This window comes from Eptesicus fuscus, chromosome 20 (assembly GCF_027574615.1).
Source record: "Eptesicus fuscus isolate TK198812 chromosome 20, DD_ASM_mEF_20220401, whole genome shotgun sequence".
In the NCBI taxonomy this organism is placed as follows: domain Eukaryota; kingdom Metazoa; phylum Chordata; class Mammalia; order Chiroptera; family Vespertilionidae; genus Eptesicus; species Eptesicus fuscus.
The window spans coordinates 48,954,569-48,972,876 of NC_072492.1; the positions used below are offsets into that span (position 1 = coordinate 48,954,569).

The window sequence follows — 18,308 nt, forward strand, 5'->3', positions numbered from 1 at the left end:
GGTCCCGGGGCGCCCTGCCCCTGGGCCCAGCCGCACTGGACACCAGTCATCATCTGGAGCCTGCCCGGAGGACCGAGAGGAGCGCCCGCCTCCCGGGCGGGGTGGGGTCCCCGCCAACCGTCCGCCGTCCGGTCGTCTCTGCTGGAGCCCAGGGCTGCCCTCCCCTTCGGAGGGAGTCGGTGGACGTTTGGATCGCGCGGTGGGCGGCCGACCCCGTTGTGTGGTTCGGCGCGCGGAAGAGCGCACGCGCGGCGCCGAGGGGCGAGGAGTGCGCGGGACGCGGGACGCAGCCTGTGGGGACCGGCCCACGCGCTAAGGAATCTGGGGAAGGCTTGGTTGGCCACACTCCAAGGCGCCGCTGCTTTTTATTCTCAGTAAAAGCTCCCAGGAGAGGGGGCGTGGGGCTGTCCCAAGGCGTTTTCAGCAGGGAGCACCCACATGGGTTTGGGGAGGGGAGGCATCCTGAGGCTCACCCAGAGGGCAGCCTCCCGCAGCCTCCAAAGGCCCAGGATTCACTCCCTCTGAAGGCCACCAAGGCTTCCTGGCGTTATGCAGAGCAGTGGCACAAACCTACTGCGGTCCTGAGTCCTTGGCCTCTTGGGGACAGTTCCCCTCATTTTGCACAACCAGAAGGGAGGGTAACAGAAAAGCCCACTCAGCAGACAGGCCTTTTCTGCTGCCCAATTAGACCTTGTTGGTGCTAATTTACCTCAGAGCATCCCCGCCCCCCTCTTCCAGACAGCTCATCTGCACGCACTGTTTTAACTGCTTTCAAATTCAAATTTAGTCTAGTCTGAGCAGGTACAATGTCACTGAAACCCTTTATGGACACCCCCCTTCCCTCACCCTCCACAAAAGCAGTGTTTCCCTGGAAATGGAGTTAAAGATAAGTCTAGCCCTGGCTGTTTTGCTCAGTGGTTAGTGTGTCGACCCACAGACTGAAGGGTCTGGGGTTTGATTCCTGATCAAGGGCATGTGCCTTAGTTGCAGGTTTGATCTCTGGCCCCGGTTGGGGCGTGTGCACCAGTCGATGTATCTCTCTCACATCATATCTCCCCCCGCCCCCCACTCTCTTTAAAAATCAATGGAAATAATACCCTAAGGTGAGGATTACAAAAACACCACCAATGAAACAAACACGAGTCTAACTCCCCGAAGGACTGTTCACCGTTACATTCCCAGCGCCTGGCACAAGGCCCGCAGGCGGTTGTCATCTTCAAAAGCACAAACTCTTTGCACACTCTCTGTGCACCCACGCGATCGCCTTGTAAAGCTTAAGGCCAGAGCAGTCACAGCCTTGGATCGGGCCTGGCCCATCTGGAAGCTGCGGCGGGTGGGCTCTCAATCCCGAGTTCAGTGACTTCCCACAGCACGGTTACTGCTCCTTCACTAGCCACGGCTGCAATGCAGCTCCTGTTTTCATCTTATTTCTTCTTAAAATGTATTGTTATTGATTTCAGAGAGAGAGAAACATCAATGAGGAGAATCACTCATCAGTGATTCTGCATGGCTTGGCTGCCCGCTGCTCGCCCCCTACTGGGGACCAAGCCATGTGCCCCGAGGGCGAATGGAACAGTGACCTCCTAGTTCATAGAGCCATGCTCAACCACTGAGCCGCACCAGCCGGGCCCGTTTTCGTTTTCATCCGAGACTTGGTATGCACATGAGGACTTTCTAAATGCCAGTGGGAAGGGCTTATCTAATATACCCTCATTCTAATCCCAGGAAATATATTCTACTACATGCTTTCACTAAGTACGTCACTTGGGGAAATATTAAATGGAGGTATAAATGGAATTTGGTTGAAAGGACCTTTGCTTTCAATTCCAAACCTCTTTATACTGTGGACGACAGAGGCCAGGAATGACGAGCCGTCTGCCTGAGCTAGGAACAGGTCTCCTGAGGAAGCCTGTGGCTCTTCCTCTACCCACGCTCACCATTTCATAGTTAAGTTCTTTGCTCAAAATGCCCCCACCTGGCCTGTTAACAGCAGCAGCCTACTTGTACGCTTGAAAAGCTGATGGGCTCAAAGTCTTGCCTGTGGGCTGGGAACTTTTCTAGTCCTTAGTAAAGGGATAAAAATGTCAACGAGCCCGGCTGGCGTGGCTCAGTGGTTGAGCATCGACCTAGGAACCAAGAGGTCAGGGTTCGCTTCCCGGTCAGGGCACGTGCCTGGGTGATGGGCTCGATCCCCAGTGGGGGACGTGCAGGAGGCAGCCAATCAATGATTTTCTTTCATCGTTGATGTTTCTCTCTCCTTTCCTCTCTGAAATAATGATATATATATTTATATTTTAAAGTCAACAAAACTTCCCTGCCGAGAAACACAACTGTACAAAATGTGCAAATTGGCCTTTATTGTCTCCGAGGAACTACCAGACCCATCGAGCAATTCCAGGTCACGGCGGGCAGACGCCCTCCTTCCCGTCGCTGCCCTCAGCCCTGACCCGGGGCGGACCAGAGGGTGGGAAGTTTATACCACACTGCAGCCAGGTCTCCCTGACACATGGGTGTAAGTCAGGGTTCTGATTGTGTCATTTTAAATGCTGGGTAGAAAGGCCAAGTGCAGTTCTAAGTGATTCAATAAACAGTGTCACCTATAACTGGGAAACGTACAATCCGTTGTGTTTTACAAATTTAGATCTTCACCATCTTATTCAGTGAGGATTTCACTCCAATGGGCAGGAGCGACAGGACCTGCGGAAGACTCCTGCCCGGGACTGGGCCCACCACGGACCCCACCCCTTGACTGCATCCCTCGTCTCCTGCAGAGTCTGGACCAAGTTAGTCCCCAGGAGGCACGCCAGTGGGTGGCTGTGCAATGGCGTGGAGACCAGCAAGACAAGAGAGCCTTTCATTTGTGCAAGGCACACGCCCAGAGAGGGCGCCATTCTCCGACCTGCGTCCTTGCTGGGGAGCAACCCTGCGCACGCCTGGCTGCTCACCGGCTGCAGCAGTCTCTCCAGAAGGTTCGCCTGCGGCTGCCTAAGGCGAGGACAGTTGGATGGAAACAGTTGGATGGAAGCACTCGGCTTCCCGCCCCAGGCGGAACAGGAACACGCATTCCCTGCGGCTGCAACAACTGAATGCAGTTCCCGAGTTAGGACGGCCTGCCGCTAAGTCCTTCCAACACCATCGGCTCTGGTTCTTCTCAGGAAAGTGCTGGTGACGTTCCTTGAAGGAACAGGATGGTGAGGGCACACATTTAAGGCCATTTATCCGTTAGCGCTGTCTCCCTCTTGACTATCTTAATGCCTCCCACCGACCAAGCTTGACGGGAGAGACGCTCTGCCTCCGTTGAAAGGAAACACCATGTACATAACTGATGGCACTGTTCTCCTCAGGAGGCCCAGGTCAAGGCCACCGTGAGCGCTAGTCATCCACAGTGATGTTCCGGAAGAGGTAGGCCATGGACTCCCCGTTGTGGATCCTGCGGATGGCCTCAGAAAGGATCAGGCTGATGTCCACCGTCTTGATCTTGGGGCACTGGAGCTTCTGCACCTCGTGAGGGACAGTGTTGGTCACCACCACCTGGCCATGGCAGCAATGGGAACAAGCATGGTAACTGGCGTTTATCCAACATTTAGTATTCCCAGCCCAAGTCCCAACTCACAAAACCTTAGTCCGCTGAGTGGTGTTTACAAACTAGACTAACCAACTTCACACACGGGAGGGGTCTCGTGGTTCCGAACTAAGGTTCTGAGCGCCACGGTCTTGTATGCAGGAGACAGGGTGAGCCCTGCGCTGCATGGAGGAGAACGCTCCTTGGGCACCAAACCGTACGGAAGCACGAATTGCACTGAGTACACAGACGCTGGCCAGGACAGGCCCTCGGGAGAGGGCGAGCCACGCTGGCTGAGTCCCGTCATTACTCACAGAAGAGGCAGCGAGCCCGCACCTACGCTAAGTGTTCGAGCCCCGCAGACAGACAGACCTCATCGATGGAGGACTCCTCGATCAGGCGGGGGGCCTCTGCAGACAGGATGCCGTGGGTGGCCATGACGTAGATCTTGTAAGCGCCTCTCTCTTTCAGGATCTCTGCAGCAGCAACGAAGCTTTCCACATCATCAATGATGTCATCCTGAGAAGAGACGGGGGAAGGAGCTCCGGGCCCCGCCCGAGGACACACTCTCTGCCCTTCCCGGCACCCGTCTCAGAGGACGCAGGTCACCAGCAGAGCCATCCACCCGGGCAGAGGTCGCACGCCCCGCCATGGCAAGAGGACTGCGCGGACCGCACTGGGCCTGGCTGTCGGTGCAAAGAGCAACAACGCCTCACAGTCACGTGACATTCACAGCTGGAGTTTACGACCCAGGCTCATTTCCTGTGTCCAATGTCAGATCGATGTCCCACAGCCAGCGACCCTGTACTTTCCCGAGAAAGTTAGACGGCGGGGGGGGGGGGGGGGATGGGGGGGGGGGTACACAGTAACAAAGTGAGCCACTGCGAGGACCGTCCTCGGGCCCAGCGAAGGCGCTTAGAGCACATAGAACACGTTCAGGTTTGCAGAATGAGACACTTGTTCCCTATAGAAATGGAACAGCTCTGCCTGGCCAGCATGGCTCCGTGGTTGAGCACCAACCTATGTATGAACCAGGAGGTCACAATTCAATTCCCAGTCAGGGCATGTGCCCAGGTCGCAGGCTCCATCCCTAGTGTGGGGCGTGAGGGGGCGGCCAATCACGTTTCTCTCTCATCACTGATATCTCTCTCCCTCTCCCTCTCCCTTCCCCTCTGAAACCAACACAAAGATCTATTTTTAAATGGAACGGCTCCTCCTTAGTTCACCTCTCCGCCCTAAAGCTTAAGGTGAGGACGCAGCTGCTTTGATGGGACCCACAGCCCATAAGACAAAGGTCACTTATGGGGTGAACTTGCTTATGGGAGTTACCAAGTTCTCCTTACAGCGGTCGGTTATAATAATCCCTGTTCACCTCCATAAAAATCTCTCTTTATCCTAGGCGTTTGGGCGAGAAAGGAAAGACGGATCCATTTAAGTCCATCATCGTTACTGGAAACACAACCCGAAGTGAAACAAGCTATGAGAGCCAGGGGTGCCCGCTCTGCGCAGGAAGACGCGCGGCCATACCACTATGATGGCGATGCTCCCGCCGACGTCTCCCACCACGGTTATCGGCGGCTTCTCTTTGGCCATCATCACTACAAAACGACACAAACGACAAGCCCAGTTAGTCAGCATCACTAAGTAGCCGTGACCACAGCCAGCCTCCCCGTCTGGGAGTGTGGCAAAGCCACTGTAGACCAAAAAAAGCAGCAGATGCCTCTGCAAGGAGCCAGGGGTCCCTCAGAAACGGCCTGTCTAGAGCACGTTGTCTGGCAGGAACGGACGGTGAGCCCCACTGGCGTGGCTCCGTGGTTGGGCATCAACCTATGAACCAGGTCATGTTCAATTCTCAGTCCAAGGGCACATGCCCAGGTTGCGGGCTCACTCCCCGGTGAGGGGCGTGCAGGAGGCAGCCAATCAATGATTCTCTCTCATCAGTGATGTTTCTCTCTCTCTCCCCCTCTCCCTTCCTCTCTGAAAGCAATTTTAAAAATTCAAAAAAAAGAAAAGAAAAGAAACCTGGGTATATGCCCTGACCACGAATGGAAAGCATGACATTTCAGTGTATGGGAGGATGCTCAACAGAACAATACTGACCAGGGTAGTTTGCAGTTATTCATATTATTTGAATACATTTCATTACATCACTTTTACAAATACAGATGTGATTTGGTTGATGTTTGGCTGAAGTGAACTTTGTAAAAAATGCATGATTGAGCCGAAACAGGTTTGGCTCAGTGGATAGAGTGTCGGCCTGCGAACTGAAAGGTCCCAGGTTCGATTCCGGTCAAGGGCATGTACCTTGGTTGCGGACACATCCCCAGTGGGGGTTGTGCAGGAGGCAGCTGATCGATATTTCTCTCTCATCGATGTTTCTAACTCTCTATCCCTCTCCCTTCCTCTCTGTAAAATCAATAAAATATATTTTTTTTAAATGAAAAAAAAAAAAAAAGAAAAGAAACAGACGGTGACATATAACTCTGCAGTTTTAGTAGCCACATTAAAAAGTAAAATCACATATGTGAAGTGAATATTTTATTTTACCCAATATAGCCAAAATATTATTTCAATGTGTAATCAATATGCAAATTTACTAGCGATGTTTTACATGGTTTTCAGACTCAGTCTTGGGAAGTTGGTGCGCCTGTTGCACACAGCACTGCCCAGCGGAGCCTGGCCGCCACCGGTCCGGCTGGCACAGGTGTAAGGACGGGGCGCAGCGCGAGGAGAGCCAGCACCGCCCACCACCACCAGGGAAACGCCCGCCGCGGGGACGCACGGGGAAATGCACGGGGAATGCCACTCCGCAGACAATGACCAGGGAAAGTTTTCTCCCAGATGACCGTCACCGGACAGCGTGACCTACCAACACGAGGCCATAACCAGTTTCCTGCCAGTAAGGAACTGGAGAACAATAAGTACGAGTCCCCGGGCTTCCGGGTTTGATCAGCCTCAGAGTAGAGGCTTCTCACTACAAATTCCTGCCCGGAAAAGGCCCATCGGGCACAGAACAAACGAGGGGACAGAGCAGAGCGCCGAGAGCGCGCCGCAGAGGAGGTGTCCTCGGAAGGACAGGCTGGTCCCTGCGCTTTCGAAAGCTGCTTCCTGCTCTGAAACGTTTCTTAAGCTGGTGGTGGGAGAGAGAGGAGTGATACTCAGAGCGATCAGACCGGTGAGTAGTTACCAGCCGTGTGGTAATTACCAGCAACAGCCCAGTTCAGCCGATCCTGCCTACGGGCACCGTAAACCTCGACCAGCAGGGGCTGTGCCTCTCCAGCAATCAGCCGAGTTGAAGGCAGCACTGTCTCCCTGGCCCATTTCAGCCGGCCTCTCCTGCTGCCCCATCCCAGAAACAAGGGCAATTTCTTGACTCTGGCCAGTCAGAAAGTCTCATCGCCCAGAGGAAGAAAGTACATCACCGCCGTTAGGAAAGAACTCCTCAAATCCTGGCTTTAAGGAACCCGACCACCCCTGAAACAGAGCTGGCCCCTTTTCTTGACCACTTTTCTCTGTAAAAAAGACAAAGGTTGCCAGCCAGGATCCCTCATTAAAGATCAACAGAGAATTAGCTCTAGTCTGAGGCAGAAAACCAGGCTCCGTTCGCGGCTCTCTGACCTGCCTCTCCCCACACACCTGTCAGTCTGAAAGGAGAAAGCGCTCAGCGAGGACGAGGCCTAGGCTTCCGAGGGCTTTTAAAAAGCAAGCCTGGCTCCCCATGGCCCATTCCTTGCCCATAACGAGCTAAAACTGAACACGTACCTTGATGTCTCCTAAAAACAGAGACAAGCTTTATTACAGGGTCAACAGGAAAAATAGTGCCGGGCAGGCTTACAACTTTTCCCCAACAGCTTTCCCAGAAAATAAAATACCAAACATTTGAAATTTCAGCCCAGCTGGTGTGGCTCAGTGGTTGAGCGTCGACCTATGAACCAGGAGGTCATGGTTCAATTTCCAGTCAGGGCACATGCCTGGGTTTTGGGCTCGATCCCCAGTGGGGGGCGTGCAGGAGGCAGCCAATCACTGATTCTCTCTCATCACTGATGTTTCTATCTCTCTCTGCCTCTCCTTTCCTCTCTGAAATCAATAAAAAAAATTTTTTTTAAATTAAAGTATCAGTAAAAGTGATGTACTGTGAAGACAAGGGGTAAAGGGTGCTTCCACTACCCCATGTGTAAGACTGCTCTCTGCCCTGGCCGGTTAGAGCGTGGGCCCGCAGACTGAAGGATCCCAGGTTCAATTCCAGTCAAGGGCACATACCTCAGTTGCAGGGGTGTGTGCGGGAGGCAAGGGTTTGATGTGTGTCTCTCACATGGATGTTTATCTTTCTCTGTCTCTCCCCATCCCTTCCACTCTCTCTAAAAATCAATGGAAAAATATCCTTGGGTGAGGATTAATAAAAAAATAAAATGAAAACATTCTTTAAAAAAAAAAAAATACTGGTAGTAGCAATGAATTAGCTTGTAACACACTCAATAAAACAAGACTCTACAAATCCATACTGACACAGAGGAATGAACCAGGAGGGGGAGGGGAACTCGGAAGATCACCATTTGACAACAACCACAGTAATAACTAATCACGAGGAAACAACGTGCCCCAATTGAGGAATACTCGACAAAGCAACTGGCCTGTCCTCCTCAGGAGAATCAGGTCACGAGAGAACAGAGGTGCGTTCTGGACAAACGGAGACTAAAGAGAAGTGACGGCTGAGCGCAGCGAGTCCCCTTCTGTTGGGTGCCAGTCCAGAAAAGGACATTCTCTTCTGTTCTGAAGGACATTGGTGGGACGGCTGATAAAACCTGAGTAAGGTCTGAAGACGGGACAAGAGAATTTAACAAGGTCAGTTTCCTGCGTCTGATCGTTATAACATGAGAATGTTTACACCTCAGACAGGGGCCGTCTGAAATGACCTGAGTGTGAGCTTTCTACTACTTGCACCTGTGCAGGTCTGTATGTTTCTGAGGCATGGCAAATGGATACATATATTTAAGAGAAAATAAACTCCTTCCTCGGATATAAAAAGCATAATATATCTTCCGTTTAGAATGCTGGTTATTGCCACTCAAAAGTTCCATGGAAACACACAGCCTCCACACGGCTTGGTTAGTTAGTCTGTCGGTCCTCAGGTCATCAGCTCCGTGACTAACTCAGGGCGAAAGCTCCCGATCACCGAAGCCTGGTATCTGACCAGCGGTGCCCAGTGCCCAGCGCCCAAGAGAGAAAAGCTTAGGCTTCAGAGCGCACACACACTTTCCTACTACAGCTCAAGTGATCTCACCCCCTCTCGATTGCCTTACACACCCTGCAAATGTGTCTACAACCTCCTTTCACAAACGGCGAAATCAACGCAATACCATCCAGTTAATTAAAAATACCCAGACGGCAGGTCCACCCAAGTATTAATTCCTAGCCATTCATGTCATCGCAGACGTTCCTCAGTTTCCAAATAAAGTGAGAAAGAGAGCGACTCACACGGCAGCTCCAGGCCGGGGTGGACCGTGGCGTTTTTGACCATCGGGGGGGAGTGGCGGCCGTCGTCCATGTCCAGCTCGGTGCACTGAGCCTCCCCGTGGATCACAGCCAGGCCCAGCCGGAGTCTCTCCGCGTATGACTGGGCCCTGAGAGAAGGACGAGCGAGACGGTGAGCGTCCGGGAGAAAACCCACGTCACTATTCCCCCACTTTATTAATCACAAATGGAAGCATCATCCCACCTCTTAGGGACTCACAAGGGAATTATTTATACAAAACAGAACCAGAGTAAAAGCCTCCAGGGGCATGAGAGCTGCGATGTGGGCGAGTGTCTGATTCTAGATCATTCTGGTTCTAGCCTTTGCCCAATAATCTAACTCTTCTTCAGAAGAAAAAACTTGGTTGAAAAAGGTCTCTTAAAAATCACTGCTGCCCCGCTGGCGTGGCTCAGTGGTTAAGTGTCGACCTACGAACCAGGAGGTCATGGTTCGATTCCTGGTCAGGGCACAGGCCCGGGTTTCAGGCTCGATCCCCAGTGTGGGGCGTGCAGGAGGCAGCTGATCAATGATCCTCATCATTGATGTTTCTATCTCCCTCTCCCTTCCTCTCTGAAATCAATAAAGACTTATTTAAAAAACAACAACAATAAACCCCCGCCTGGAAAGTGCTCGTAGCCCTCTGCCTTCCTTTTCCTGAGACTGTGAAGGAAGCACTTCATTATCGGCGATGAGGCGAGAGTCCAGGCCAATGAGCCTTCCCGGCCGCCACAGGACAGCCCCTAGACACCAGAGCAGCTCGCTCCGACCTCCGAGAGCACCCGCCAGGGCTCGCGTAAGTATCTGGAGCAGTTACCTTTTTGCAGCATCAGGAGACTTAGCTACAATGACTGCGTTTCTGTAATTTGGAATCTAGATTTGGAGGAAAAATAAGAAAATACTGAAAAGTTATGCCTGGATGCTGGTATTACATTCTTTCCTCTTATAACAACAATCCACACTAGCAATCATATATGCTAGAATTTCATTCACACATTTTAGAATTTTAACACTTACCAATTAACATCATTAAAAATACTGTTACATCAAGAAGAAAAAAAAGTAATTAATTCTTAAAACCTTCATTTAAGAAAACGTAAGCCAACTGCTAAAGATACTTAGAAGGAAATCCCTATTTACGTCTCTGAACTCTGAAACCCTCCAGGCCTAAGTGCTGACCCTCTCTGGCTGCCTCAGGATCAGACTAAGGGGAAGGTCACGTGATGTGCCTTTCCATGTGGAAATGGGACACCAGAGAGCAACTGCATGGAGGACGGGGGTGCGGGCGGCTCCTCACTTCTTCCTGGATGTACTGAAGCAGGAAAGGTGAGGCTCGGAGGTTGTCCACGGGAAAGCTGAAAAAGCCTTGGATTTCCTTTTGGTGAAGGTCCATAGTGATAATGTGAGTTAAACCTGAAATTTTAAAACAAAGAATTACAAGTTCACCCCTGAAGTTAGTGACTACAGGGGACACACACTAGACGCCCAGCTCCTGTTTCCTATCGAAGACTGGAGGCCGGGGGTACTGTTAACAAGCACATGAGTCATAGGCTTTATCTGCAACCTTAACAAAACCTAACGAACTAAAGAATGTGCCCAGCCTGGCCAGTGTGGCTCCGTGGTTGAGCACTGACCTGGGCACTAAGAGGTCCCCAGTTCGATTCCTGGTCAGAGCACAGGCCTGGGTTGCACAATCCCCAGTAGGGGGCGTGCAGGAGGCAGCCAATCAATGATTCTCTCTCATTGTTGATGTTTCTCTCTCTCTCCCTCTCCCTTCCTCTCTTTCTAAAAAACGTGCGCAGCCTCCTGTGAAGGCGTCTCTAACCTGCCTCAAAGACAGGCCCGAAGCTGAGAGACGTGCCATGCCCTCCTCTGCTGCTATTACTATTCGCTTGGTCCTCAAAATCAAGAAAACTCAGGTAGAAGCAAAAATACGAAGATGGAATTAATAAATACCGAAGCAAAAATTGATGTAAAAATAGTAAGGCCTTGATTAAATAATTTAGTAAGAAATGTGAAAAGACTGTGGCTGAGGCAGAAGAAATAAGAAAGCAAAAACAAAGTAATGTACATACTAAAAAAAAGATAAATCATGTAATACAAAGATAGAAACTGAAAGGTTTAGAACAATTTTTTATTTTTTTTTTTTTACAGAGAGGAAGGGAGAGGGAGAGAGAGTTAGAAACATCGATGAGAGAGAAACAATGATCACTGCCTCCTGCACACCCCCTACTGGGGATCTGCCTGCAACCAAGGTACATGCCCTTGACCGGAATCGAACCTGGGACTCTTGAGTCTGCAGGCCGACGCTCTATCCACTGAGCCAAACCAGTTAGGGCTAGAACAATTTCTATCAGAAATAAAGAACGGGCCATGAAATATTCCTTTTTTAAAAAATATATATATTTTATTGATTTTTTTTAAAATATATTTTATTGATTTTTTACAGAGAGGAAGAGAGAGGGATAGAGAGTTAGAAACATCGATGAGAGAGAAACACCGATCGGCTGCCTCTTGCACACCCCCTACTGGGGATGTGCCCGCAACCAAGGTACATGCCCTTGACCGGAATTGAACCTGGGACCCTTGAGTCCGCAGGCCGACGCTCTATCCACTGAGCCAAACCGGTTTCGGCTATTTTATTGATTTTTTACAGAGAGGAAGGGAGAGAGATAGAGAGCCAGAAACATCTATGAGAGAGAAACATCGATCAGCCGCCTCCTGCACAACCCCGCTGGGGATGTGCCCGCAACCAAGGTACATGCCCTTGACTGAAATCGAACCCAGGACCCCTCAGTCTGCGGGCCGATGCTCTATCCACTAAGCCAAACCGGTTAGGGCACCATGAAATATTCTTATAGAAAAACAAGAAGACAGACTGAAATATCAACAGGGCTAAACAAAAAGGGATATATGTTTCTGAGGACTCAAATCTGTTTGTTTTTTTCTTTGTTAGAGCTTTAAATAAACATCAGGCTAATGACATTCTAATCATTGTCAAGTGCGATTACATTTGATTCCCAGGCCAGCTAGAACGTCACTGCTACAAAAGCACGTTAGAATAAGAGCAAAGAAAATGAGCTGCTGCGCAGACACTCAGGAAGGGGACGGGGAGTGTCAGCTGGAGGAGGAGCAAAAGAAAACTCCAGTGTAACGTTGTGCACATGAATAAAGCTCAGCAAGGAGGCAAGGACAGAAATCCAGGCCTGGAACTCGGAAGGCCAGGAGTGCCCACATTGCCAGTTAAAATGTGATGAAGAGCCCTGACCGGTTTGGCTCAGTGGATAGGGCGTCAGCCTGCGGACTCAAGGGTCCCAGGTTCGGTTCCGGTCAAGGGCATGTACCTTGGCTGCGGGCACATACTCAGTAGGGGGTGTGCAGGAGGCAGCTGATCGATGTTTCTAACTCTCTATCCCTCTCCCTTCCTCTCTGTAAAAAAGCAATAAAATGGCCAAAACCGGTTTGGCTCAGTGGATAGAGCGTTGGCCTGCGGACTGAAGGGTCCCAGGTTTGATTCCGGTCAAGGGCATGTACCTTGGTTGCGGGCACATCCCGGTGGGGGGTGTGCAGGAGGCAGCTGATCGATGATTCTCTCTCATCGATGTTTCTGGCTCTCTATCCCTCTCTCTTCCTCTCTGTAAAAAATCAATAAAATATATTTATATTTTTTAAAAAAAGCAATAAAATGTATTAAAAAAATATATATATATAAAAATAAAATGTGATGAAGATGAAACGTGAAGGAAGACGACGTAATGATGACAAAGGCCAAGACTGGAGTAGAAAACACGGACGCAGACAATGTCACTCCGAGGTAAGACAAAGAGGGAAGGGAAAGGCAGGACCCCTACCTACGCTCTCCCCCTACCCAGCACTGTGCACAAGGAGACAGGAGGCTGAGTGAGGCACCTGGAGAAAGTGGGCCTCCCCTCCATCCGTGCGTACGGACTAGGCTCAGGCGGGGGGAGCCCTAACCGACAGCGGGGAGCCCTAGCTCACCCGCTTTCGCCAGCATAGACGCCAGGAGCTTGCACACGATGGAGCCCCGCTTCCGCATCTTGCTCTGCTTGCTGTAGGGGAAGTAAGGGATGACGCCAATGATACTCCTGGCGCAGGCGGTCTTCAGCGCGTACGCCATGATCAGTAACTCCATCACGGCGGTGTTCACATCTCTGAAACAGTGCAGGTTGTGTTTGGGGATTAACATTAGCGTCACTGATGCGCCCCTGGCAATTTAACGTACGCTGCCCGACGGGTGTTACAGGCATTTACCAGCCGGCAACAGCGGGGTGTCCTGAAAGTCTCATTTCTGACACATCTACTCGGAGGACAGCATCACACCCCACAGGCCAGGGGCTCAGACCAACAAGACTGCCCCCCGTCCCCACCTGCTATGAATCAGAGGGTCCCACGTCCCTCTCCTCAGGTTATGAATTTGCTAGAATGGCTCAGGAAACTCAGGAAAACTGTTTAACATGCAAACACATTTATGATTTCCAGAACACGGAACTGTTGTTCAGAGGAAACCATAACGCACTGTGTCAAAGCAGTGCTAACTCTCACCTGGGGATTGTCTGTATAATGAAAACATCTTGGCCTCGAACAGATTCTTTTATTTCAACTCTTGTTTCTGAAAAATAAAAATGCCCTGTAGCTTTAAGAAAAGCACTACTCATACCATAGATAATTAGAGCTCAGACAGAGAAAGGAAGCATGGGATCATGAATCCGGGCTTTCAACTTTAAAAAAAGAATTCGAAACCACTGGATACTAACTTGTCTTTGCGAGGACTAAGGGCAGTATAACCGCAAGTACACGCCCGCCAGGAGATTTACGAGGCAGCATTCCTAGGCCACCGGCCATCAGCAAAGTGACCTCGACATGATCGCTTCACGTCAGGGTTCCCTGGGGAACCCCGAGGGCAGGGGAGGCAGGTAGCTAGCCTAAGTCTTCAGACGCTGGAGAGGAACTTGGAGGTGGAAGAGCAGAAAGCGCTTTTACTGTCCCCACCACCTAGAACCAGATTGCGCTCTCTTTTTTAATCCTCACCCGAGGGTATTTTTCCCAGGACTTTTTTAGAGAGAGAGAGGGACAGACAGAGAGGAACATCGATGTGAGAGAAACACGTTTGGTTGCCTCCTGCAGGAGCCCTGACCAGGGCCCAGGCCAGGGAGGAGCCTGCAACCCAGGTACGTGCCCTCGAATGGAATCTAGCCCGGGACCCTCGGGTCTACAGGCCGATGCCCAGGTTCTCTTGATGCCACCGCTGGCCAGCGGACAGGTAAAAGCAGGGAGCGTCCGCCAGCACCGCCCACCACGGAAGACAAAACTCTCTTCCGCTCTCCTTTTTCAGCCCAAATGACAGGATATCTGCATTATCTTGGAAAAGAGGAAAGGAGCCTTTCAGGAGAACACGGGAGTCAAGATTTAGAGGGAAGCACAGAATGATGACGTGCCCTCTAATGTTAGAGGAAAATGTTTCTGTGTTCGACGTGAGTACTATTCGCCTTTAAATACACGCCAGCCAGGTGAGGCATAGCTCAGAGAACAGGCTGCTTCCGAGTCGGTGTGGCTTTACCTCCATTGGTCTCCTGATACACCACGGACTTCCCCAGTTCAGCACCAAGACGCCTGTGGGGGAGAAAAGGCAATTAGAGGGTGTCCCACCCAAAGAAAGTCCAGTTCGCGTGCACGCGTAACGGAGAGACTGGAACGACTAGGCCGGCATTCTTTGCCAAAAACAAGGAGAAAGTTCAATCCGCGAAGAACTGAAGGTGCGTGGGCGCCCACAGGCGCGCTCACCGGCTGCACGGTCTTCCCTGGAGCAGCCCACACCGAGGTGCTCGGCCAGCTCCCAGCTTTCTCACCGCTAACTGTCCTGGAAAATCGGTCCCAAACAAGGACTTGGCTACTGCGGTCACTCCCGAACCACACGCCAGAGGTCAGCGCCTCCACGGCAGAGGCACACAGACTCGGTCCATTAACCAAAGGCAGAGCGAACCTGTCTGCATCGATGAGAACAGATGGAGGAGGAAAAGCCCTTTTTGCGACAATCAGGGACCCGGGATGGGAACTAGGGCTGCTGCTGGATGCTATTAAGGAACTAATGGTGGGGTCTTGCTGTGACCGGTGGGCGTTACCATTTCATGAGTGCGGTGACATGATGTAAGGTTGGAATCTGTTTAACAACACTCCAGCCAGGCAAGTTACTCAGCCTGAACAAGGAGTGAAATTCTGTTACATTGCTACATGCTGCAACATGGATGAGCCTTGAAGAAAGAATTATAAGACAAGTCAGACACAAAAGACAGACACTGCATGGTTCTGTTTATAGGTGTCCCGAGAAGAGGCCAATTCATAGACACGGAAGCAGAAGAGAGGCTACGGGGCTGGGAGAGGAGGGGATGGGGGGCGGGGCGGGGAGTGTTTCAAGGGCTCAGAGTTTCAGCTTGGGAAGACGAGTTCCGGAGATGGCTGGTGGAGAAGGTTGCACAACAGTGTGAATGTCCTAATGCCACTGAGCAGTGCACTTCAAAACGGCCAAGATGGCCTTGGCTGGTCTGGCTCAGTGGACAGAGCGTTGGACTGCGGACTGGAAGGTCCCGGGTTCAGTTCCGGCCAAGGGCACATGCTTGGGTTGCGGGCTCGATCCCCAGTAGGGGGCATGCAGGAGGCAGCCGATCAATGATACTCTTTCATCATTGATGTTTCTATCTCTCTCCCTCTCCCTTCCTCTCTGAAATCAATAAAAATCTATTTTAAAAAATAATTAAATAAAATGGCTAAGATGGTAAATTTTGATATGTGTTACTTTACCATTAAGTACTCTAGTCCAAAAAGGTGAGGGATAGGTGGAGTAGATGAAACAAGATTAACCAAGTGTGGAAGCTGGATGAAGGGTAGGGGGTTCATTACAACATACATGTAATCCCCACAAATCCTGGGGGGGTAGTGCACCTGTTTTATTAATAAACGTCATCATCAAACAAGTTTTCAAATCCCTGCGTGACACTTAGATCCGAAAGGAATCCTGGAAATAAAATATCATAACCTCAGAGGTCAATCCAATTTAATGATCCTCAAACTTTGCTCAGTAGTAAAACCCTTTGTTCAAATAAAATCTTACTGGGAAACTCAACATATGAAACAGATAAGATAAGTAATTACAAATATTTATTATTCACAGTAACTTAAAACCTTTTTGGACCAAGGCAGGGAAGAACCTAATATCAAAACAAAAAACAGTGACATTTTAAATGTGCCCTCCGCCCTGGCCGGGGGGCTCAGAGGCTGGAGCATCCCCCCTACACCAACGGCCCCCCAGCAGGACGTGTGCCGGAGGCAGCCGATCCGATGATGACTCCCTCTCATCATTGATGTTTCTATCGCTCCCTCTCCCTTCCTCTCCCTGAAATCAATAAAAACATTTTTTTAAGTATAAAATCAACAGAAACCTATCCCCGGGTGACGATGAATAATAATTACAAGGAGTGCCCGCCAACTTTCTGTTTTCTCTCAGCAAGGTCCGGGCTGAACCTGGCCCCAAACAAACACCCGCCCGCTCCCTCTTCAGAGCTGGCATTTCAGCCTCAAAAAGACAAGACAAACAGCCGGAGGGTGCAAACAGAAACGGGGCAGTCGATTGCAAAAGGATTGTTTTTACCCTCTTCTCACTGAACATTCCGGCTGGACAGAAAGTCAGCATTCTACACCTCCATCGGGAATTTAAAAATGTAACCCTGCTTTTGTCCCACCCAGGAAACGCCAGAGGCGCTGAATGTAAATTACTTAAAAGGTGAAAATGACTTCAAATGTCAACAGACAAGCTCTTCTTTTTATCCGTAGGTTTGCCTGGAGGCTCAGAAAGCTCCTCCTTCACAGTGGGGCTCCGGGGTCCCCCCCAGAGCCCACTAGAAAGGCCCCCTAGCAGGCCGGTGCCATGCAGGGGGCCACCCTGAGCCTCCGCTCCGCGCATGCTTCGTATACCACATGTGGCTCCTGCTCACAACCTTCCTGCCCCGCAGGCAGAACCATCCCTGTCTTACAAATGAGGTTCGGGAAAATGGAGTCTCCGGCCCCGTGTCAGAGCGAGGAGGGGCGGGCCTGGGGAGGCCTCTCCAGGCCGCTGGAGACCACCGACGTGCAAAGGCACCGACTGTACCTCCAATGACCGACCCAACCTAACGCTGCCGTGCAAACCACGGGGAGAACCCTCGTTTCTACCCCAGCCCCCACAAATCTGCTCGCCTGGACCTGCCTCGTGCTCTCGGCCCTCCCTCCCCTACACCTCGGCTTCCCCGGCGGCACCGAGTGCCCAGGGAACCCGGAACCCTCCAACCTGCCGCCTTCCTGCGGCCCCGGGCCCCGTCGGGTCCTCCGGGGTGTAACTACTTCGGCCCCCGGCCCCTGGAGGAAGCTTGGGGACGGCGATGAGCAGGTTCCTAGGTCAACTCCAGCCCGGTGCACGGACCCGGGGCCCCCTCTCCAACGCGCTCCCCGCGGGGGTTGCGGAATCCTCACACCGCCCTGGGCAGTGGCTCTGGGGTGACGAAAGGAGGGAGAGCGGTCCAAGCAGCGGGGGTGGGGGTGTATTAAGTCATCAAAAGTCTGCAGAACTGGGGGGGACGCCTTCGGTCACCTCCAAGAGTTGGTCCGGCCCCCAAAGGGCAGGATTCGGCTACCGGTTACCCCCGCCCCTAGCTGCCCGGCGAGGGGGCCGGATCACCCTCCGGCCCGGCGGGGGACCTGGAGGGAAAGAGGAGCAGGAGGGCTTCCGGGTGGTCCCCGCCCCCGCCCCCGCCGCCGCCCTTACTCGGTGATGCGCTTGGCCAGCTCGGTGCACGCGGCCGTGGAGTTGGCCGAGAAGACTCGGTAGCCGGTGCGGGCGGCGTTCATGGCCAGGCGTGCAGCGGGGCTGACTCGCGGGGCGCGGAAAGCCGAGGACACGGAGAGCGGCGGCAGCAGCAACAGCTTCTTGGGCATCGTCCGGCCCGAGGCGCAGTTACAGCCGGCCCGCGACGGGCTGCAGCCGGGAGGGGTTCCGACTGAGGCGGCCGCGACGCCCGGGGACCCGGGTGGGAAGGCGCCGAGCAGCCCGGCACAGGAGAGGGGAGTCCGAGACCCTCACGCTCCTCGTACCAAAACCCACACGAGCTCTGGCGGAACCCGCGTTCGCTGCGACCGACGCCGCCGCAGCCTCCCGGGACCCAGAGGGATGGCCGCCGCCCCCTCCGGGCA

At 52.1% G+C, this 18,308-nt stretch overlaps 1 protein-coding gene across 1 annotated transcript; it reads right to left on the bottom strand.

Annotated features, from left to right (window-relative positions):
* Window positions 1-2,337: 2,337 nt before the first annotated feature.
* PRPSAP1 (phosphoribosyl pyrophosphate synthetase associated protein 1) lies at window positions 2,338-18,308 on the bottom strand. Its single transcript, XM_008155024.3, has 10 exons — window positions 17,884-18,308; window positions 14,650-14,702; window positions 13,635-13,701; window positions 13,071-13,243; window positions 10,369-10,484; window positions 9,889-9,944; window positions 9,038-9,183; window positions 5,090-5,160; window positions 3,935-4,081; window positions 2,338-3,531 (listed from the first exon to the last, which is right to left on the bottom strand). The coding sequence occupies exons 1-10, from the start codon at window positions 18,051-18,053 to the stop codon at window positions 3,373-3,375; spliced, it is 1,158 nt and encodes a 385-aa protein (XP_008153246.1). The 5' UTR covers window positions 18,054-18,308; the 3' UTR covers window positions 2,338-3,372.